At 35.7% G+C, this 24108-nt stretch overlaps 1 protein-coding gene across 12 annotated transcripts in view; it reads right to left on the reverse strand.

The window, feature by feature from the left end:
• NFIB (nuclear factor I B) overlaps positions 1 to 24108 on the reverse strand; it is a 234496-nt gene that overhangs the window by 40600 nt on the left and 169788 nt on the right. For all 12 annotated transcript variants that reach the window (XM_003260428.4, XM_003260429.4, XM_030815159.1 and 9 more), the window contains one exon: positions 3150 to 3284. In XM_003260428.4, the coding sequence (XP_003260476.1) occupies positions 3150 to 3284 (135 nt within the window). The remainder of the gene's footprint in view (positions 1 to 3149; positions 3285 to 24108) is intronic.

Raw genomic sequence — 24108 nt, forward strand, 5'->3', positions numbered from 1 at the left:
ATGTAATCTTCCTACATACTGAAGTTTGAGCATCCTCCATCAAATGTATGCATTTCAGAGAACAAATGCATATTTCTTAAAACAAAACCCTTTACTGAAGTATTACTTTATTTAAGAAGTATACCCATTTGAAAGTATCATTTAAGGAAATACAAACATCTAAGAAAAACTGGGCATCTTTTACTTAGTGTCTAAGTGCTCTTAATCTCAGCTCATTTTAACCATGATTTTTGCTCACATCTGTACACAAACCCTGGAAAGATATATACATAGTTCCATCTTGGGTCCTTTAGGTTTTGGGATTAATTTGGCCTTAATAGTTCTGGAGGAGATCTCTTTTCAAGTGAAATTGCAGAAATCAAATCCGAACTCAAATCTATGGGCAACCTGGCACCGTGCTTGCATGAGCTGTAGGTGGCCTGATATCACTGAGTAAAATGTCGTATTCCAAACTGAGAGTAAAAAATGACTACCTTTTCCATAAAAGCCATTCTAGTCCTTTAAAAATAAGAAAAGCAGGCCAGGCATGGTGGCTCACAGCTGTAATCCCAGCACTGTGGGAGGTCGGGGTGGGTGGAGTGGATCACTTGAGGTCAGAAGTTCGAGATCAGCCTGGCCAACATAGTGAAACCCCATCTCTACTAAAAAAAATACAAAAATTAGCTGGGCAGGGTGGTGAGTGCCTGTAATCCCAGTTACTTGGGAGGCTGAGGCAGGAGAATTGCCTGAACCTGGGAGGCAAAGGTTGCAGTAAGCCAAGATCATGCCACTACACTCCAGCCTGGAGTAAGACCCTGTCTCAAAAAAAAAAAAAAGAAAAAGGAAAAAAATAAGAAAAGTAAAATACGGGAACAAAAAAAAGTTTTCCTCTATTATGAAAGAATACATACACATGTATGTGTATTTCTTGCATACATTATTGCAAAGCCTTATTGTCTTCTTTCCTTCAGTCTTGCTCCTTCCAACACATCCTTTATAGTGCTATGTGAATGACTTTTTAAAAATACCATTATAATCATGTAACTTCTCTGCTAAAAATATTTCAATGGCTTCCTACTGCTTCCAGAATAAAATCCCAACAGGTTTTTCCGTACACACAACCTCAGGTACTCTGAGACAGAGTCCCGGATCACTTCTTTGGCCTCTTCTCTGGCCAGACGAAGAGATTTGTGGATCCTTGGCTATACGGCAGTTCCCTGCAGCAATGGCCTCTAATGCACTGATACATGCTGTTGCCTCGGCCTCCTTTGCCCCTTTGCCTGCCAGTTCGCCCCTTTTCTTCCTAGTTTGCCTCTCTGCCTCCCGGTTTGCCCCTCTTCCTCCTAGTTTGCCCCTCTGCCTCCCACGTTGCCCCTCTTCCTCCTAGTATGTCCCTCTGCCTCCCAGGTTGTCCCTCTTCCTCCTAGTTTGTTGTTCCTTCTTGTGGTGAACTTTGCCATCACACTTTAGCTCAGAACACATATCTTCCAGGTATCTAATCCTTCTTCAGGTTATCTAGTCATGTTCAGATTAGATGCCCAGCCAATGACGTGACCCCACTCTCTCCCCACTATATCCTGAACTCTTTAAGGACAAACAATCTTTCTGAACAAGACGCCTAACACAGGCCCTAATATGCAGATACAGAACAAATATCAGGTGAAAGACCAAGGCGGAGGGTTCATCTAGGTCTCTCCTATTTCGTTATATAAAAATACACTGTCTACTTTTTTTCACGTTAGAAATAAGAATATTTTCATCAGGTGTCGTAACAAATGGGTGATTTCACTTCTCAGTTAATTCTGTCCAAATATTCAACATTACAAACCTATGAAACAGTTACTGATTTTTTTCACCTATCTCAATGGTATAGGTAATAAATGCAAAAGTTCTGACACCACATTTAAGTTGTATAGTCCTCTCTCAATTTCATAATTTTTTAATGATAGCAATAAAGGCCATGCATTTTTTTAAGTATAGCACCAACAAATATCAACATATACTTAGAAACCAAAGCTAATAAGGACTTTATTTTAAAAGATGTTACATTGTTTGCATAAAGATTTAAAAATCAGATTCGATTAGTTAGAAGGACGAGGAAGTGCCTGCCTAACTATAAATTTAAACCAATAACAGTTTCACTATTAACATACTTACATATAAAACTTTTTCCACCTAAAATGCAGTCTACTCCTCTCTAGGAATTAAGAGTAATAGGTAAAAAGTATACAATGTTAATTATTAGCTGTATCTCATTTTTAATTTTTGAAAGATTTGATATTAGCTGTTGGTTAAAGTACAAATGTCAAATACTGGATTCATTTTCCTACTTAAATTAAGATATTGGACACAATATCAAGTGTACTAGCCCAAAGGATTTGGGCATATAAAACAAGTGTCAAAGAAAAGTACCTTTTATTCTCTGATTACTCTCAAATAGATAAATATTGATTTATATGTAGAAAATAACATCTACAGAAATAGTGCCTTACATCTTAATGCCTTTAGAAATACTCTAAACTCAGCAACATAATTGAAATTCCATCTTTCCCTTAGTAAAATATCAGGACCAATCCTGAAGCTATAATGAAGATAGCTATGTACCCATATTTTCCACATTCCTCTGATAACAATCTTTTTGATAAAGGTAATTTTAAAATACATATTATAAATATTATTTACTTGTATGACTTTGAAAATCTTTTTTTTTCTTTTGAGATGGAGTCTCACTCTGTCACCCAGGCTGCAGTGCAGTGGCACGATCTCGGCTCACTGCAACCTTTGCCTCCCAGGCTCAAGTGATTCTCCTGCCTCAGCCTCCTGAGTAGCTGGGATTACAGGCGCACACCACCATGCCAGGCTAATTTTTGTATTTTTAGTAGAGACGGGGTTTCACCATGTTGGTCAGGCTAGTCTTGAACTCCTGACCTTGTGATCCGCCCACCTCAGCCTCCCAAAGTGCTGGGATTACAGGTGTGAGCCCCTGCACCCAGAGAAATCTTTTCTCATCAATCGAGAAGAAAAAATATTTGATCAGATTGTGCCCCTCCCTATATGGGTTGAGAAAATATGGTTGCCATAGCTCTATTTATAAACTTTTGCTCCGTCCCTAAGGGATTAGGCCCTACAGACAAGAAGGAGGCTTCTCCTCTATGCTTCAAACTCCTCACCACTGTGTGCAACTCCAGGTATTCCGGGATGGTGGTGCTGGGGGAAAGTGCTCAGTCTTGGGGAAGAATCCTGTGGAGATGCAGAGCTGAACAATGGCTTTTCAGGCTTCTTCATAGTAGTCGGAGAAGACATATCTGCGAGAAACAGAGAAAAACCCAAAGCTCCATGACCTTCTTAAGCTCTAAGGTTCATGTCAACATAATGACAGATCTCATCTTGCAACATTTTAGTATTCTTACACTTTGGCTCTTTTACAAAATATATTCTGAGTGTCAACGATCTAGCTATCTCGGAGCTCTGAAATATTCGTTCAATCTCCATGGAAGCTAGCAGAAGCCTTCACTAAAATTATCATCAGAATTATTCCCATTACTAAACAAATCTTAAACTTCTAAAAAACCCAGTCTTGTTTCCTTTAGCCCCTTGATTCACGCAAAGGCCTTCTCTACCTCAGCATTTCATACTGAGATTTATATGATTCAGAAGATTGTCTTTCAACAGAGGACAACTGGTGCAAATGTGAAAAACAACCTTCAGGTATGTTGGTCATGATATCACTGATTTCACAGCTTTTATGGAAAACTCAGTCACTTGATTAGCAAAAAATACATTCCTTAATTTGCTCCTTCTGCAAACGTTTACTGGGTTTCTGTACTGGCTGGCTAAAATGAAGATGTTAAAGAAATTAAAAGTAATTCCTGCTCTAGGGCTGCTCACTGTTGGTGAGGAGGAAAATGATTAGAAGAAAATGGTTGTGAACAGTTGAAAGGTACAATGTGTATTGAGAGCAGGGAAGTTTTGGCATTTGCTGCTACGTCCCCAGCTGCGATGTACAGGACAGAGATCGTCTCAGTCTCCCCAGGATGAGGAAGGCATTTCCCATTGGTGCCATTTTCAAAATGTGAATGGGGACGACATTCTCAGAGAGGAAATGCTCAGAAAACAAGATGGCACAGAATAGACAAGTAAACAGTGTGTGGAGTGGTGAAAGATGAAGAAGAGGAGCAAGCCTCTTGAAGGTCCCACAGGATGACGGGTCTCCAGCTTCCTGTACAAATGTCTGAATTCTTACCCTCATGGGAGAAACGCCATAGATGGGCAAAACATGATCACAATGACAGTTTAAAGCAATACGCCCCCGAAACTAAATGGAGGGCGGACTGGCCAAAACAGAGACAGAAATCATGAAGACTGCTTCAGAAAACAGATTCATCAATACATTCATTCCATAAATACTTGTTCAAGACCGAATGTATGCCACATGCTGCACTAGCCTGGGACACAGTGGTGAACTGGACTTGCTTTCGGCTCCTTTAAAGCTTAAAATCTAGTGAGGCGATGGGGACAAGTAGAAGGGAATTGCAAAAGGTGCTGTGATAGGAAAAGAATTCAGAGATTTCGGGCTTCATTCACTCATTCATTTCATAAATATTTAATACTGCCAAAAGATAGATCATGAGAGCTTGAAATAAGAATCATGATAGAGCTAATGCAATAAATATTTTAACAGGATTCACTCAATTAAATTATTAAGCTATGTAGACTGTCATCAACTTAGTTGACTAAGAGACTGTACCATGCAGTTTGTTGGAATAAGTAGGGAGTTGAGAGATGTGCCTTGGTTTTAACATCTTGAGTGATGTTGCCTTTAATGGAAGTTTATCAAGTTATAGTAAAATGTTATAAAAATGATATGAGCTATAAAATCTGTATTTTATTATGAAAAATGTTAACTGTATTCACAAGTAGACAGAATTGTAATGAATCCCTGCGTACCGATAACCCAACTTCGGCAATGATCAACTCATAACAAATCTTATTTCATCTTTATCCCCATCTACACTTTCTCTCCCTGTGGTACTTTGAAGCAAATCCCAGATATCATATAACTTTGCTTCTAAGTAGCTCAGCATGTATCTCTAAAAGAAAATAAATCTTTATCAAAAGAAAAAAACACCAAAACTTTATCACACATACAAAATGTACACAACTTGCATTTTTAATTTGAGTTTTCTTGAAATTAGAAAAAGACCTTATGGTGCTATTCATATAAGAAACTAATTATCATTACATTTTACCATTTGAAAAATTGCCTAAGCTCTGGTAAAGGCATTCATAAAATTAAATATGCATTTTCAGTATGGTGGCATTTAAAGGATGAATATGCTACTCTAAAGGCAGTAGACATCACAGTCTACAAAAAATGCCAGGCGTATTTGTAGCTGTAAGCTACAATTTGTGACTAACTGGCTGTTGTGAATCTATCAGAACTTTGATGAGTCAGAGAACCATTTCTGTATATTTTTTTAAAAAAAAAAAAAACAGAAATAAATTGTTCATAAAAACATAGCAATTAATGCCACTATAAAAAAAGAAAAAAAATTAAACCATGGTTTAAAAAATAGACAAAGAAAGCTCATTTCAGCTATCTTCAAGATGCCAAAAATAATACTTAATTTCGCTTAAGAGCTATGTGATTTCAAAGGGTAATGCTACAAATATAGGCCTTTAACTAATGGATGTAAAATCGTAGACATACAGATTATTAGAGGTGGAAAGAACCTCTATTCTGTCTTTCTTGTTATAGACGATGTGATAACTTGCCATTCCAAATTTTTAATTTAAAATTAACTGTTTGAAAAAGAAACTGGGAACTTTTTATTGATACTCTTCTGCTTTACCTATGTTTAAATATAAATTTCAAGTAAAATGTAACTGGGTAAATCAGTTTCTAAAAATTCCATAGAATAAATAATAAAGCATAATTATACCTCATTTTAAAATAATTTAGGCCAGGTGCAGTGGCTCACACCTGTAATCCCAACACTTTGAGAGGCCGAGGCGGGTGGATCGCCTGAGGTGAGGAGTTCGAGACCAGCCTGGCCAACATGGTGAAACCCCATCTCTACTAAAAATACAAAAATTAGCTGGGCGTGATGAAGGGCACCTGTAATCCTAGCTACTTGGGAGGCTGAGGCAGGAGAATCGCTTGAACCTTGGAGGCAGGGGTTGCAGTGAGCAAAGATAGTGTCATTGCACTCCAGCCGCGACAAGAGCAAAACTCTGTCTCAAAAAAAAGAAAAAAAAAAAATTAATGTGACCACAGCATGAGAAACAGAACAGTGTCATTCTGGGTATGTCGCTTCTGGAGAAGAGGATCAATTAAGGCAATGGCAACTACTGTAACTATATCAGACTTTTCATTAAACTCAGGCAAATTCATGGGTCTCCTTTTGTAAAGGGCACATAAATCAAGGGTGTTTATATAGAAGTTGAAGATGATTATGTAATTTTTAAGGTAAATTATATAAATTTTAAGAAGCAAAGCATTTGTATTTTCTTAGCCAAAATGACACACTTGCTTTTACTGAGTAATTATCATGGGTCCATTTATTTTTTCAATTCTTTTTTGGGCATGCACCTAATAATAATGGTACCTTCACAGAGGATTATACAGACCAACACAGAAGAAACAGAATAAAATTTGCCATTCAAGTTGCAAAAGGAACCACAAACTCTTTCCTTAAACAACAAAAGTAACTTATAATAGTCAATATAAGAATGGGAAGGTTCACTGACCAAACTGAAAGGATCTGCTTTAGAAACAGGTGAAGAACGGTAGTATCAGAATATAGGTTTAATTGCCTTTGTTTTCTCATTAAATGAAATTAATTATTGGCCCATTAATAAAAATATACTGCTACACAGCACGCAGAAGGCACTATGCTAAGAACTTAGGAAGATACAAAAGTGAATCCCCGATCAAAAAAAAAAACCCTCTCTAGACTAGAAGGAGAAATAAAAGATCAATTATCTGGGGAAAAAGTAAGGATAGAGTTTCTAGCTACTCCATTTTAATCATGAACCAAACTAGTATTATTTTAATTTTAACTTATTTTGAATGTCTACAGTCTAACAGACTTCATGCCAAGGTGAAAAATGATATTGTTTCTGTGTTTAATGTGCTCATATGCTACAAAAAAAAAGTTTGAAGAATGAATATATAGAAGAGATACTTTAAAGTGACCTTTCTGTGAAGAAAAACAAATGCCACGCTTTCCACAATCTACTGTCCTTCAAGCAGGAAGAATAATACATAAAAAGATTAAGTTGAAAATAAGTTGAATAATAATAAAGTTGAATAATGCATAAATACAACTTTAATGCATACATAATAATGCATAACTTGAATAATACATAAAATAAAGAAGCTGAAAAGAGATGCAGAATGATAGGCAAAGGATTAGCTGATGTTTCTACTGGTGCGAGGGAGGCAGGAGTTGCTGGTAGTTGATGAGAAAGAAGTAGAGGCCAGTGGTGGCTTGAAGTCAGACAAAACAATTTAAATTTGATTTAGAAAGTAATAATTTATAAATGAATTGATTTCAGAAGAAAAAACTTTCCTAAAATTTGACTCTTTTTTTCTGTTCTCACCGCCCTTTTCACTTGTACCTGGTTGAACCAAAAATTTTCTTCCTCGTCTCCTCCAGGCCTTCCTCACCATGGCGCTTTATAAAAACCAGCAGCTGGCATCGTATCCTTCAAACAGTATCTTTCTCCTTGGAAGATCTACCACAGTATCACATTTTTAAATAGCTCCTTTTCTTTGTTATTCCATTTTGTTTAAACTTTGGTGAAGCTAATTTTCTTATGGATTCCGTTAGGAGCAGGAGAAACATGTTTTTAACTCTGTGCCATCCCTGGTCTATGACATTCCCTTGAACTAGAAAATGAGGCATTTCCACTCTCCTTATTCCACCCATAGAACAATGTTTTATCCACTGAACAAACTTATTTTCTCCTTAAGTAACCTCTCTTGGAAAACCCTGAGATCTAGATTTCATTAATGATCTTTTGTTTGTATCTTATATTACTTGATGGATTTTTCATTGTTATTTACTTGTATCCACTGCATATACGTTTTTTTAAAAAAGTTGACTAACGGCTTACCTCCTAAGGAACATGCTTTTATCAAAAACACAAAAAGATGTAGAGGCTGGAAGAATATGCTACTTGGGAAGAGAATGAAAAAAAGTAGAAATGAAAGAAGAGGTAGAGCAGGCATCGTGTCTAGGCAGCTTATTTTAGAATCTCATGCATGTGAAACTGTATTATGAAGTGATGACTAGTAATGCAGGATGAGAAAAATAACCATAGCCAGTATATCTTAAAATTCATGTTCCATGAATAAATATCACCAGATGAGAAGTAGCTGACTGTAAAGCAAGGAGAAAAGAAAATCAATCACTGAGATTCTAATAAGTGTGAGGAACTATGGCTATGCATCAAGATGCCAAACAAAACCACGTGGTCCCTGTCTTGGTGATGCTCATGGTTTAGTAGAGAGGGCAGAAATTAAAGACAGAAATGCATTAAATAGTTGCAATCATAATAATATTGGATTGCAGAAATTCTTCTTCTTAATGACAGATTAGAGAGAATAATTCTTTAAAAAAGATTCACATTGATGGTGTTATTCTTCAATGTGTACACCCATGTTTACATTTATAACTAGAAAATTAGCTATAACTTTAGAAACTCATCATGTAGTTGAATATGTAATAAAAGATCATCACGTAAGAAAAAAGTTCAAGTAGGCTACTGATAAAGTGGTTCATTTATTCTTAAGCATCCCTTTAAATATGTATTTTGCAAAATCAAATTATCACATGATTTTTCCTGACCATACTACATATATTTTTGGCACTGTAACATATATACATCCTAGGCCTTGATGTGTCATTTATTTCACATCATCACTTCAAAGAGATAAGGACTTAAGCAAATAAAGAGTTAGATCAACTCATCTCCCAACAAGGTAATTTCATCTACAAAGGAAGAGAGTCGCTGTGAAACACAGCGTATGTACTCGACTCATCGGCAGCTTGCACAAATGGCGCTCCAGATGTATATCTGCTCAAGTCAGCCCAAGGCAACAATTTTGATCAATTCTAATGTGATAAAATGCTGCAGGGAAAGTGTGCAGAAACGTGTTTACGTCAGCCCTTAATTAAACTGTTGTTCACTTCCAAAGAACCTTAGGAAACACTAATGAGACATGAGTTTTGGCAATTTCTTCATCAAAGCAAAGACCCCTTCCTCAGTCTGTAGCAGCCTGTCATCCAAGTCGCTCCGGGGATAAATGTCACATGGCACTCCAATCAGTTAGCCACCTGTTAGTAGAACTTCACTGAAGTCAACTAGTGATCTAGGGCAAGCTCAAACAGCCACCTTAACACCTGCCTGTCTGGGACACCTGCTCCTTTTTCACATATAGTAGAGCAATATGTTAGCTTTTCCAATATGCTCGAGTAGATTAAGGTTACAAATCAGACTTCTAAAGCCTACATAGAAAACATATAATTTTCTTTTTTGAAAAATTCCTTTTCTTCCCTATAGTAACACAATTTTTAACAATTTCAAATTAATTATGTAAGAACACCCAAGAATTCTTGAATTTCTGGAAGCTATTATTTTCAGCATACCATATCACTAAATTAAAATGTATTAACTGTGCCAGTCCTATGATTTAGTCTTTTTCCTAGGATAGAATAGTCCTATTTCTATCTGGTTAACAAAGAAGTAAATTTCTTCAAAATGTTTTAAAAGTCTAATTATTTTACATATTCCTAAATTGCCTTCCTTATCTACATGCCATACTTGCAACTTGTAAACAAGTCTAAATGAACCCTATAGAGACAAGTCACCATTTGCTGGCTACTTTTATTCTCCAGTATTTAATGTTAAGGTTTGTTTTATTGCTAAGTGCTTATAAAGCTATAATCATTGTTAAAAATATCTAAATATCTTCTCTGTTTTTCACATTATCAAGCTGCTGAACAATTTACAGGATTCCTCTTTTTCCTATCTTTTATTATTTGGTAAATTTCATTCATCCATTTACATTTATTTAATTATTTTAGAGACAAGGTCTCACTCTGTTGCCCAGGCTGCGGTGGCACAATCATGGCTCACTGCAGTCTCAAACTCCTGGGTTCAAACGATCCTCCCATCTCAGCCTCCCAAGTAGCTAGGACTATGGGCACACAATCACACCCAGCTAATTTGTAAATTTTTAGTAGGGACAAAGTCTGGCTATATTGCCCAGGCTGGACTGGAACTCTTAGTCTCATGAGATCTCCTGCCTTGGCCTTTGAAAGTGTTGAGATTATAGGCTTGATCCATTGTACACGGTCTTCTTTTTTCCTTTCTTCCTTTTTTTTATTTGTCTTTTTTTTTTTTTCTTTTGGCAGAAGAAAACTCAAAGTGTAATGAAAACAGTTGCAAAACTTCTGTTAACTTTGACTCTCTGGTATGATACTGACCAAAGGAGTCTGATATAGACCAGAGAAGGAAAGAACATACATAAGCACACTTAGCTTAGAGACAGTCCAATGGCTGGGATTTGACAAGATTATATTATATTGACAAGTTTTATCAAGTTGATACACCCTCATAATTTTCAAAGTTCTTCATTTTTTGGACTTTTGAAAGTATTAGACTTTCATAGATTTTTTTAAAAGAGTTTTATAGATAAACAAAAACTCTGAATATTGAAAACCTCTTCAGAGACCAAATTCATTGTTGGGTGAAGGCAAAGGTGGTCAACACATCCATCACTCCATTGAAACTCCGTCAAGCAACACAGCACTGAAAGCAAAAAATGAGCTTTAGCTTAACTGGGATATTTCTGCTTTCCGTTAAAATGTTGGGTGGAAGCTGGAAGACAACATGAAAAAGAAAAGAACCATCTGTATAAAATAATAATGTTATTTAAAATAAATAAGGTAGTAAATGAGAGGCTACCAAATCAAGTGTGTGGGATGAGTTTTGTAGTTGAAATCTGACATTTTTACTTCAGGCCACAAATCCAGAGTCAGTCCTGAGACAAGGAAACAGTTTGGGCTCTGTTCCCAGAGGACAAGGAGAAGGCAGAGAAGATGATTGCCAACTGAAAGCTAAAAAGACCACAATTTCTCTGCCTCTGTTTTCGCCCTGGGATAAACAGTGTTGAGAAGAGGAAAGTGTCCAGGTTATTTATAAGTGTATGAGTGTTATGTAGAATAAGACAACTATTAAGGCCAGACTTGGGCAGCATCTAGCCTGCCAGATACTTAAGATCCCAGCCCAAAGCTTTGATGTATTTATTTCTAAGGATCTCCGTGTAGAGAATGACAGCAATCCTTACTTTAACAGGTTTTACCTAATAAATAAAAGACTGATGATGGGTGAGGGTGTGTGTCCTGGAGGAGGAAGAAGGGAGAGAGAGACCAAGTAGGCTCTGCCTTTACTTGAAAGCTTTGTACAATCCTTTGTACAATACCCTCTCAATTTCTCCATTTTCTTCACAAATGGAGCTATCCTGGCTCATGGGGAGAAGATACATGGTGTGTTCCTTGATGGTTTAAATAAAATACAAATGATAAAAAAGAGGTGCATGGGTCAAGTCACAGGGCCATAAAGAATGTTCTATAAATTTCTATCAGAGGACATGCTTTGAAATTGCTTATAGAGCCATGTGCTACATAGAAATTATTACGGCTTATAACAATGGAGTTAAGCCACTCAGGCACTGCTCTAGGGAATGCAAATTGATAAGATCTATGCCAATATTTACCAAAAGCCTTAGAAATGGACATAAGATTTAACTTAGTAATTCTACAGTAGGAATGTATTTATTCCCGTAGCAAAACTTCATTGAACTTCTACTTGGTGACTTCATGCCAGGCAGTATGCTAGGGACTGGGGACAGTGAAAAGAACTAGACAAGAATCACCCAATCAGATTAGGCACAGAGTTACATGCAATGATGTTCACTGTATCTCTCTTTATAATATGAAAACTCCAAAACTATCTAAATATTCATCAGCAAAGTAGATATTTAATGGTGTAGCCAAAGTATGGCATATTATGTACTCATTATAAAGTGGAAGGCTGGATGGGGTGGCTCATACCTGTAATCCCAGCACTTTGGGAGGCCGAGGTGGGTGGATCAAGTCACCTGAGGTCAGGAGTTCGAGACCAGCCTGGCCAACATGGCGAATCCCTATCTCTACTAAAAATACAAAAATTAGCCGGCCATGGTGGTGCGCATCTGTAATACCAGCTACTGGGGAGGTTAGGGCAGGAAGAGTTGCTTGAACCAGGGAGGTGGAGGTTGCAGTGAGCCAAGATCACGCCACTGCACTCCAGCCTGGGTGACAGGGCGAGACTCTGTCTCAAAAAAAAACTAAAAATAAAAAAGGAAATTGAAGGATATGGTAAAATGCCATTAGATTATAAAGACAAAAAAACTTACAAAATAGCATATATCATATAAGCTCAATTTACTGCAAAAATACACTCATAGAAATATAATGCACCAAAATGCAGAAAAATACATAGAAAAACAGGCTAGCATATATACAATCAAATATTAACAGAAGTTATATTTATGTGATGAGATTACAGGTGATTTTTATTTTCTTCTTCATATTTGAAAGTTTGTTTTTTCAAATTCTCCACAAATAACTTTTACTGTAAAAATTGTAAAATACCTATTTTTGGGAAAATTGTTGCCTGTAGCTCCACAGAATACTATAAATAATTCCCAAAGCTGGGTTGACAATATTGAATCCTGTTAGGTGTCCAACATTACACTGCAAGAAGGAAAGTTTCATACTAGTTTAGGTACTGGATATTGCAAAACTGTAAAATGAAATGCTTAAATGTAACATTTGCAATTTAGTTGGCTACAGGCAAAACAATGTCTTTTGAAAATACAGTGAAGAAAAAAGAATATCTAAATATCTGTGTCTAAGGACTCCTCTAGATGTAAAATTTTATGACTGTGTGGCAAATGTGAACAAGTCCTTCCCACACACTCCAAGTTAACAAAAAGCTCTGAATGTTATGACAAGACATATGGATGTAATCCCACTACAGTAGTTTGATGATGATGCCAGATGATTCAAAAAATAATTAGCTGCCATGTTAAGAAAGTATCTCCTTATATATATTTACATTTATCACACTCTAAAATAACACTGGAAAAAATGGCAAGCTACGTTAAGAGGAGATAAGATGTCATCTTCAATTAGATTTCTCAACCATTTTTTTAAAATTTATGAAATCAGTTCCTTTTCGAACGAGAAAGTATGGTGGTCTTTGTGTTACATAAATGAAATTCTTACTTTAATTATTGAGTTATTTAATCTTAATTACACTTCAGCATATTATTGTATTCCTCAGTAAGGTAAAATATTTTCTAATAGTTTAAGTCTCTCTTGCCATATATTTTAGCCCAAGCACAGTTAGGTAGCATGTTCCTACAAGTCTCAATTTTATCACTTCTCTACAAAAAAGGTCTCGAGGCTACACCTACACCCAATCCAAAGTTAAAGCAAACCTCTTTGAAGCTCACAAACATCTTCCAGAGACACTTTAAAAAATCCTTTGAATAATGAAGAACAGTGCTAAAACAATGAATATGGAATAAACGAAAACTACTTTTTAAAAACACTTCAAAATGCTTTTGTCCACTAAGCAATTTCATTTTAACAGACAGACAATGATAAAGTGTCTTGAGTAATGTGTGTAAACCTAATTTGAAAGAGAGAAAAAACATCAAACAATTATGCAGGACTTGGAGCATATTTTAGTCGCTTATTAAACACTGGCATAGGTAAATAGCTGCTATTCACCATGCCTCTCGGGAAAACCTCTTGGCTATGGAGGCTTATTAGTGTTAAGCATCTGAGAGCCATGGGCTATAAAATAAAATCAATACCATAACCTTAACTGTAAAAGTCAGAAAGATACTGGAAGAGTTCTAATTTAACAAGATTACAGATGAGTTTTCAGAGGAGAACATTTGGGGAAAAGCCATACATTTAAAAACATTTATGCTACAAGACATCTCAAGGTTTTTGTTGTTACTAATGCTGTTATTATCCACGCTGGTAATGGTTAGGGTTGATTTAACTGATGTGTTACTTTAGTGGATTTACAGGAAAGTCCTATAAATGATCTGGAACTTACTTCAAATGAAATCATTAAACTGACGTAGTAAACTAATTGCTTGAGAACAATTATGATTTGATGTGATTTAGTGTGGTAGAAAAAGAATTACAAAAATTTTAAGGTCATCAGTTTAGCAGCTCAATGCAAATATGATTACTCTGCACAATATTCTGTTTCTCTTAATGGAAAAGTAGTCAAAATTGGTATAAATTGTAGTGTTTAAGTTCAACCTAAATCTATATTTTTTCTCCAACAAACGTAAATGAAGAAAAAAGAACATTCTGTCAATGAAATTACTATGATGGCATATTTTATTATCCTAATGGTTTTAGAAATCATGTGAAATTCATCAGTAACAAAACCTCTATTTAGTAATAGACCAATTACATTTGTGAGATAATGTCAATGAAACCGAATATTGTCACAGGATAATGGTCTCCCATTGCTACATCCCTAGTCATTTAGAGAAAATAAATGTTGCTGTCTGGCTGAGTCATTTGTTTTCAAAGTAGGAGACACTGATTCCATAACAAGGTTCTGTTATAATAACTCAATCTCTATCAATCATTTGTTGCACCAGAATGGTGCAGGACAGGACATGCATTTGTGAGAACTGCGCATTCCTCAGGTGTAAAGCAAAATATATGGGGCCTCCAAGCACATAAGCAGCCCAATTGTTGTTACTCAATGAGAGTGTTTAAAAGGAACATTCAAAAAATAATTTAAGAAACAGAAAACTTTCTGAATTTTCCAAAAGATCCATGTTAATGACGGCTTTGAAAAGACTCAAGTACTGAAGATCTTCAAATTCTTTGACTCCAACAGATTCAAAATCTAAAATGTTAGAACACAAAGAAACCTTAGTATACAACTTTGTTATTTTACAGATGGGAAAACTCAAGATTTACTGAAGTTAAGTGATTTGTCTAAGACCACACCAGTATTTAGAGTTTCCTAATCACAATTACAGTACGCTAGGCTTCAGGCAAAAAGACTAGAACAAAACTAAAAGAAAACATATGTATGATAATATATACTTTATTTTTATATTTTGACAAATATAGCTCATTTTAAACTGGCCATATATCACACACTTCTACTAAAGACATTCTAGAACTTAGGATTATTTATTACTATCTTATTAAATGGAAAAGTGATTTTAACCTGACTTCAGTGCAAGGACTACATGCATGAATCTCTGAGGAGTCTATGAGCCCCTATGAAGTTATGTGCATTTATCTGTATTGAAGTTTCATGCATTAAAAAAAATTGTAATAGAGGTTTTATAATTAGTTTGCAAAATCATAAACATAATATCTCAATGAGTTATTTGGGATACAGTATTATATAGTAATAATGAGCATGGGTTTCTTCAGCTAGAGAGACAGGGGTTCCCATTCTACGTCTGCTACTTATGATCTGCATGATCTATGATGAGTTTCTTAAGCATTGTAATGATCAGTTTAGTAAGCTGCAAAATGGGCTTTCTGTCAGGTTTAAAAGAAAAATAGATAGAAACTTCGCCAAGCACCTGACAGAAAGGAAGGGCTCAATAAATAAATGACAACCACAAATGCCAACAGAATCTTTTTTTCCTTATTTCATTTACATGTGCTTGTTGAAGACAATTTTTAAATTTACATGCTTTCTTCAATAAATAAATAATATAGAAAAAGGAGGTGAATAATCAGTGTAGGCTAAAAAGGTGAAAATACAAATATAATCTATGGACTAAATTTGAGTCCTGATTCACACAAGACAACCTTTGAGATATTCTAGGGAATTTGAACATGGATTATATGTTAGTTTATATTAAGAAATTAATGTTATATTTGTTAAATTGATAATAGTACTGTGATTATGTAAAAAAAAAAGTTCATTGTTCAAAACAGATCTATTTACAAGCAAAATGACAGATATCTGCGATTTGCTTTAAAATACTTTTAAAAACTGGGAGATAGTAAATGCAATAAGACTGGCAAAGTGTTAGTAACAGTTGAAGCTGGGTGACGGTACAGTGAGGTTCACTTTACAATTTTACTTTCAATATTCTCCAGGCCAAAAGACTTCCTAAAATTGTGCTTAAACATTCATTTCAAACAAACTCTTCCCCACATTTATTCTTCAAAAGCATTCATATCTTCAGTTTATTTTAGTTCAAAAAATTTTAATCCTGGCACTAATAATAATAGTTGATTTATATGTGTGTGTGTATGTATATGTAAAATTTTACCATCTCAAAATTTTGTTTTGAGAATTCTTTCGGAACCCTGAAAACTCACAAATACACCTCTATTTTCTCATTCTAGTTCTGTTAGGTCTAACAGAGTCTTCCTTAAGCTTCCCAAGAAAAGTGTCCCTCTGGCAAGACTTGCAAAGCAGTGTTTAAATCTCCTAGGCCATTTGTAAGTTTACATGCTGATTCCCTAGGCAGGCTGTAGAATAACAGAAAACGAAAAAAATCCCTTGAACAAAGATCTAGGCTCTGCCATTCATTACTTGGGACAGGACAGCCTCTCTGATCCTTGGACTACTTAGCTGTGAAACAGGAGCTTGAATTATGTCTTACTAAGGGTTCTAATAATTTGTGATCTGAACCTGAAAAATCAATTTCTTATTGTATATGATATTGCGAGTCTAATAACTCAAATGACACTGGCTTTCCAAACTACTTCACAATAAGCTTAAACATGAACTCAATATGTAAAAAGATTTGAAATAAAACCTTTTCTTATGCAGAGAAACTTTGTATGGCACACCATGATATTATCTCCCATGGGTTTCCCACTTCCCTATTTTAAGCTGTGTTCCATCGAGCTAGAAACCCAGTATTAAATAGAAAGTTGTTATTTTTTCGAACTAATTATCTATTGTGGTTTTTCTGCAAAATGCTGTATTTTCAAATCTTTAAGCCTCCAGAGCACAGAAATATGAGCACGACTTTTCCATATTAATCAGTACCAGCCCTTCTAACATGTATACGAGTTTACCCCATCCAAAATGCTATTCTTGATTAGAACACATGAAGGGGGAACAAACATTCACTAATTAGGAGGCAATGTGGGGAATTCTGATGAAAGCCTTCACCAACAATTTATTGTTTTCCTTTCCATTTTGAAGAAGATCGTGTTGTGATTTTTCAATTACAGCAGTGTAGCAGTGTAGCTGAAGAGGCATTCCTCTTCAGGGTGGAAGCATCCTTGAAGTTTGCTTTCCAATGCCAGGGTAGTACCTGGAAATTCACTTGGAGTTCTTTACTTTTGATATTTTCCATAATAAGAAGCTAAACAAAGAAACTTAAAAATTGGGCTTGAACATCAAATTCAAACCATCTCTTCTTCATGTTCATCCATCAAACACATTTGTAGCTCTCTTTTTTTCTGGTTCAAAACTTTGATATTTGAATATTTGCTATTTCATCCCTGTGATACAAACTGCAGGAATGTAAGGAATTGCTGGTGTTCTATTTGGTCCCCAAAGAGAACTGAAAAAGTTCTTCCAGTATGGTTACTAAGCTGTCTGCACTGCCATTTTCTAGGACTTCATTTAATGTTAATGACTCCCAGCTAGCAGTTATTCAACCATTTATGAAAGCTGCTTATTCACTCAGCTGCCACAGCTCTAGAGAAATCTTGAGATTATATCATTTGTCAGACTGTGGTTTGGGCTAGAGCACTGTGTTCCAAAGTTTGAGCCTAGGATTAATGCTCCCTATGGATTCTTTGATAGAAATAAAAGGTTCTGAAGTCACAAACTTAATAAACATGTTCAGTCAAGAGCCACTCCTGGATATTCACAGCACACAGTAGCATATTAAATATTCTGCATATTCATTTATGAATGAAAATAGTTGAAATTTTTTTACAAAAAAATTTTCCAAATTTAGCTGACCACTCTTTTGTATGTAGCATATCTTTTCACATTCCTAAACTCACATTAGGAAATGCTGGGGAGCCTGGGGTGGTGGCTCACACCTGTAATCCCATCACTTTGGGAGGCCCAGGTAGAAAGATCAGTTGAGCCCAGGAGTTCCAGAACAGCATGGGCAACATAGTGAGACCCCAGCTCTACATGAAATTTAAAAATTAGCTGGCATGGTGGCAAGTGCCTGTAGTCCCAGCTACTTAGGAGGCTGAGGTGGGAAGATCACTTGAACCTGGGAGGTCAAGGCTACAGTGAGCCATGATCGTGCCACTGCACTCCATCCTGGGCAACAGAGCGAGAAAAAGTAGAAATGCTGGCCTCTGATTCTGGTTCTGTCAGCATGCTATCACTCTTATTTACTGTTACTTATTTCCTGATTGAGCACATAATACTAAACTGGCATTTTTACTCTCTAGCCCCCAGTGTTCCCTTGGGCCCTCTGGCTTAATGCATTTGACATTTAATACTATATCCTTATAGAACTCCAGAAAGTGCAAATTGAAATTTAGCACAATAGTTAAGACTACCTTACTAATGAGAATACTTTCAAAATTATCAAAAATAAATCTCTAGGACTTGGAAAGAAATTAAAATTTCAGAAAGACTTAACTGAGAAGACATTTATATAACAGAACCGGAGATTTTTATACAAATTCGTATTTTTATTTTTTAGTACCTAAGACACCAGAACACAATGCCTAAATATAGCTTGAGAGTCCAGTTTAATTTTTCAAACTATTCTCCAAATTGTAATAACATGCCAATATACCAAGTAGTGCTAGTTTTTGCTAACATGCCAATTTATTGATTTTATGTAAAGATTTACCGCTCATCGTCCTTAAAACTAAGCTAGCTCTAAAATATGGAGTCGGTTCTCTCATAATCGTATTTATTTTAGTCCCCGATTTTTCTAAACAGTAAAAGTTATTTTTCCATTCAGGAAGTCAAGGGCTGGAAACTTAACTTATTCATATTTGTGTACCCAATGCCTATAAAAATTCCTCCAATATGATAGACATTTGACAGATTGTTCACTGAACCAAATTATCTCAAATTCTATACATGTGGAAATTAATAACATTTTACTGCATAAAGTCTTTTTGAATTTATATTTTATCTAAGATTACAGGTTGTTTAAATACTCATGTGGCTGAAAAGCTGTTCAAATTTCCATTTAGAAATCCCCAGCTGAGGGCAACCCGCTCGGGTCCCCTTCCACACTGTGGAAGCTTTGTTGTTTCGCTCTTTGCAATAAATCTTGCTGCTGCTCACCAAAAAAAAAAAAAAAAAAAGGAAATCCCCACCTGCATACTGCAAATATATTTACCATATCATATTTTCTCTCACTAAATGTCTATTAAATGTTTTAGAAGTTTTACATTCAGACTTAGATAAATTAGTGACTATTAGAATGGCAGTAGCAAAGTGACCTTATAAAGAATTATTTTCAATGTTTAAGCATACTATTTATTTGTCTGTTAAATTACTGAGTGATATGGTTTAGCTGTGTCCCCACCCAAATCTCATCTTGAATTGTAACTCCCACAATTCCCACGTGACACAGGAGGAACCTGGTGGGAGGAGACTGAGTTATGGGGGCAGATCTTTCCTGTGTTGTTCTCGTGATAGTGAATGAGTCTCACAAGATCTGATGGTTTTAAAAACAGGAGTTCCCTGCACAAGCTCTCTCTTTGCCTGCTGCCATCCATATAAGACGTGACTTGCTCCTCCTTCCACCATGATTGTGAGGCCTCCCTAGCCACATGGAACGGTAAGTCCAATAAACCTCTTCCTTTTGTAAATTTCCCAGTCTCAAGTAGGTCTTTATCAGCAGCGTGAAAATGGACTAACACACTGAGCAATGGAATACAACTGGATTTAGTCTCATGAGAGTAACTTGAATTAGACGAAAAACTATGATCTCTTATTTTTCCTCTTACATCAAGTTACAAAAGATTGCACTAAAGAAAAATTCAACAAAAGTACATCAACTAGGAATTGAGTCTCTGAATTGACTCAGATGGAAAAAAAAAATTAAAGACAAGATCTTAATGGAATTTTTTAAGGAGGAAGTACTGGAATAAAAGAAATGTTCAACTTGCCTATTGATAGTCTAATCTGGTTCTATTCATTAATCATTAAAATCTTAAAGGAAGAAAAGCAATATCCACAAAAGAAAGTTTTTAATAGAGAGAGAAGCAGTCAGAAGTTTAAGACCAGGATTTATAGAAGAGACTAAGCAAGGAGAAATATTCTGAAACATAGGAAAGAAATATAACAGTTGTTGGATACCCCTTTGCTAGTGACTCAGTATTATTTTCCTTTTCATTTCCTTCTGTATGTATAAAATAATACAAAATAAAAATATAAATATTACATAATATAGATGCTGACTAATTTAATTTTCATCACTATTCATCAGAAGAAGCAAATTATATAGCCCCCTACCAAATGTTTAACACCATTAAATTATGGTTAGTTTTAAAATATTCATGTCTATATTTGCAAAAGTATAAATTACAATTCCCTTATAATCAGGAAGTTGTAACTTTTTTTGAAAAGAAATGAAATAAGGACATAATTAATTTATTATTGTAATATGCTAAAATAAAAATACTTTTTCATTAAGTTACTAAAATTGCATGAACATATTATTACATAAACCTAGATTTTGTGTTAATATTTTGCTTGATTTATTTTAAGAACAGAATACATATAATAATTTGGTCATATTATATCCTTTATTTTTGCCTACTCAGAATAAATCTCAATGGTTTAGGTTGTTATTTCAGATTGAAACGGAAAGTAGAATGCCATATATTGTCCCTAATTTTGTTATCTTTGATTCTCATATTTAATAAATCAATTTTGCTAAGGGCTATGTCAAGAATAGATTTTAATGCAAATTTAACGCTAACAGAATAAGGCATACCCAGGAAATAATTAATAGTAAATTTTAAGCATTTCTGCTCATTTTAAACACAAGCATATTTTAATCAACCAATAAATAGCTACTGAGAATCAGTAGGATTCTCCCACTGATTTGTAGGAGAAAATATTATAAATACAAGACATGTCAAAGCTATTTCAATGACCAGAGTGGCACTCGATATGTGCTTTAGACAACTCCCTCCATCACAGGCAAGTGTGTCTAAAGAACATTAGAAGATAGACAAGAACAACCGTTGGGCATTTTATTTTGCAAATTTTTAAAAAGCAATTTTCTAAGAACAAAAGGACTGCACTGGGCTTAGCAAATTTATAAAGATAGTACTGCATTGTCCGCATTTCTTCACTGTAGTTGAGTCTTCTTCCCACAATGGCTTATTGTGCACATTACGAAGTCTTCAGGGTCTTCAGTTAAAGTGATAGAGTGTGTGTGTATGTGTGTGTGTGTGTGTGTGTGTGTGTGTGTGTGTAAAACGCACATTTGAGAATGGAATATTCTTCCTTACTCTTAATATAATATGCCTTTACAGACTCCTCCAGTAAGTCTAGTCATCTTGACAAAAGAAAATCACCAAGACAATACAATGATTTCACAAAGAAAAAGAATGACAGTTTCCCTTCTACTTTTCAAAAATGTTTCATAATATGATTTGAGATTGGCTTTATTCAATAGGCTTAAAGAGGAATCAATTCTTACAAAGTGACACTCTCTATAATAAAGAACACCTACACTTCTGAATAACGCATCCATTCCCACACATTCACAAGGTTATTACCATTAAAATCTTTTCCAGAAGAATTTTCTGACAGGGAAAGTATGGCTTTGTTTAGAATAAGCTGACAATGTCAGTAAAACAAGCAATAAAATATAAAGGGTTGAGGGTTTTGTTTTTCGTTTCACTTCTGCAACTCTGGTAAAAGTCTCTATTATATCTTGCCTTCACTAATGAGACTGGTGTTCTGCCTATCAATGGTTCATTTATACAACTATTTATTGTACTCCTACTATGCATCAAGTGTGTGTTAAGTGCTGGTTACAGTAGTAGTCAAAATAGATAAGGTCCCTGCTCTCATAGTGTAGACAGATTTAGACAACTAATCCCATAAATAGCTATATGATTACATATTATGAGTACAATGAAAGAACAGTACTGGGTGTTGACAGAGAAAACTAGGAAGACAGAATTTAGACTGAAATTTCTCAGTTTAAGCTGGGCTCTGAAGGATGACAAAGAGTTTGCCAGATGAAGAGTTAGAAGAGCATTCCAGAGGTCATAACTTATAGGAAGGTCCCGGTTGTTGAATTCCTAACTTTAAATAAAGCAGTGGGCTCAAGTGCAAGCAAGAGGAAGCAGAATGTCACCTGCCAAGGCTATGGCCTGTTGGTCATACGAAAAGATTCCCATTTTTTCCTGAGAGCAGTGGGAAGTGACTAGAGGATCCGAAGTAGGGGAGTAATATGCTGTTATTTACATTTTATAAAGATGGTTTTTGCCTACTGCCTGAAAAACAGATTTGGCGGGGTCTCTCATGAGGGGAGTCTCAGAGACAAAATTCCCTCTGAGGGGGGTCTCACGGTCAAAACTCTCCAGTTGAGTTTCATATCCTTGCATAAAATGACCCTTGTCATCTCCATTATTTCCCTCCATGTGCACTGTGTCCAGCCACATGGCACACACAGCCATTCTCAAATTTGCCTCCCCACGTAACACATGGTTATGCTTTTGTCTCAGTTCCCACCACCACCCTCTTCAGCCCCTCACTTCCTGACCAGTTAGAATCTCAAGGAGGTTTAGGTGAGATTTAGGAATTGAGCTTTGAGTCAGTTGTGCTAAAGGAGGTACACTTGACTCAAAGGCCAATGTCTCCATGAAGATTTTTCACTATTCTTTAAACCCCATGGCACTCGGTATAAAAAATTTGAGCAGCAAAGAAGGAGCACTGAATAAGGAACTGACTTTGGCCTTAACTGTTAAGGCCCAGAGTTACGTGTCTCCTAAGAGTACTCAACATAGAGTACCCCAACCCTCACCAATACACACCCAAGTCTTGGGCTGAAAACCATTATTCCTTTCTTTTAGATTTTTTTTTTTTTTTTTTTTTTGAGACAGGGTCTCACTCTGTTACCCAGGCTAGAGTACAGCGGTGCGACCACAGCTTACTCCATCCTCTGCTTCCCAGGCTCAACTGATCCTCCCACCTCAGCCTCCTGAGTAGCTGAGACTACAGGCGCACACCACTATGCTTGGCTTAAGTTTTGTATTTTTTTGTAGAGATGGGGTCTTGCCACATTGCCCAGGCTAGATTTTTTTAATGCAGAATTCTATTTAAAAGACAATTTAAAAATACACGTTTATGCTGCTGACATAAGATCTTATTTGCACACATGCTTACCTACCAACAAAAACTTCAGTTAGCTAATTTTTCTATTTCCATGCTTAATAATCTCCCTCTGATTGTGGGGGAAAGCATGGATATGTCTAATGAAATATACTAAATCCAACAGACTTTAAGAAGAGCCAAGTCTCAATCCTTCTGGGTCTCAATACCCGTTTCTTAAAGTTATATTTCTCCTCAAAGCTGCCCTAGAACTGGGTCACAGTTTTATCTAGAAAGCATAGCTAGATTGACTCCGACACGACGTATCTTACATTACACTTTTCTTTATTGTATATGGTCTACCTACTTCCAAATGGAATTGCAGGTTCCTTTAAATGACAACTTTCAGTTCCTGGCACTTGCAAACTGCTTAAAGTTTGGCTCCCTGCAACACTCCATAAAGAGGAGCAGGCGGATCTAATTGAATCACAGTTTGTGGTTCTGCTGTACTCCAACCAACAAATGTAGACAGACCATAATCAGTCACATACATAATTGTGGGTTCTAAAATATCATTTTGTCTGAAAAAAAGTCCAACGAAACATGTAAAAATAAGATTTTGGATAAATTAACTTTGACGACATTTGACTAACATATTATCTCAAAAATAATTCTACAGGAATCATTTTATGAAAAAATATACAATCCATATTGGTTTAATTATGAAATTTTGACTAAACGAACCTTAAGAAACGAGCCAACATT

Source organism: Nomascus leucogenys, chromosome 1a, assembly GCF_006542625.1.
Source record: "Nomascus leucogenys isolate Asia chromosome 1a, Asia_NLE_v1, whole genome shotgun sequence".
Taxonomy (NCBI): domain Eukaryota; kingdom Metazoa; phylum Chordata; class Mammalia; order Primates; family Hylobatidae; genus Nomascus; species Nomascus leucogenys.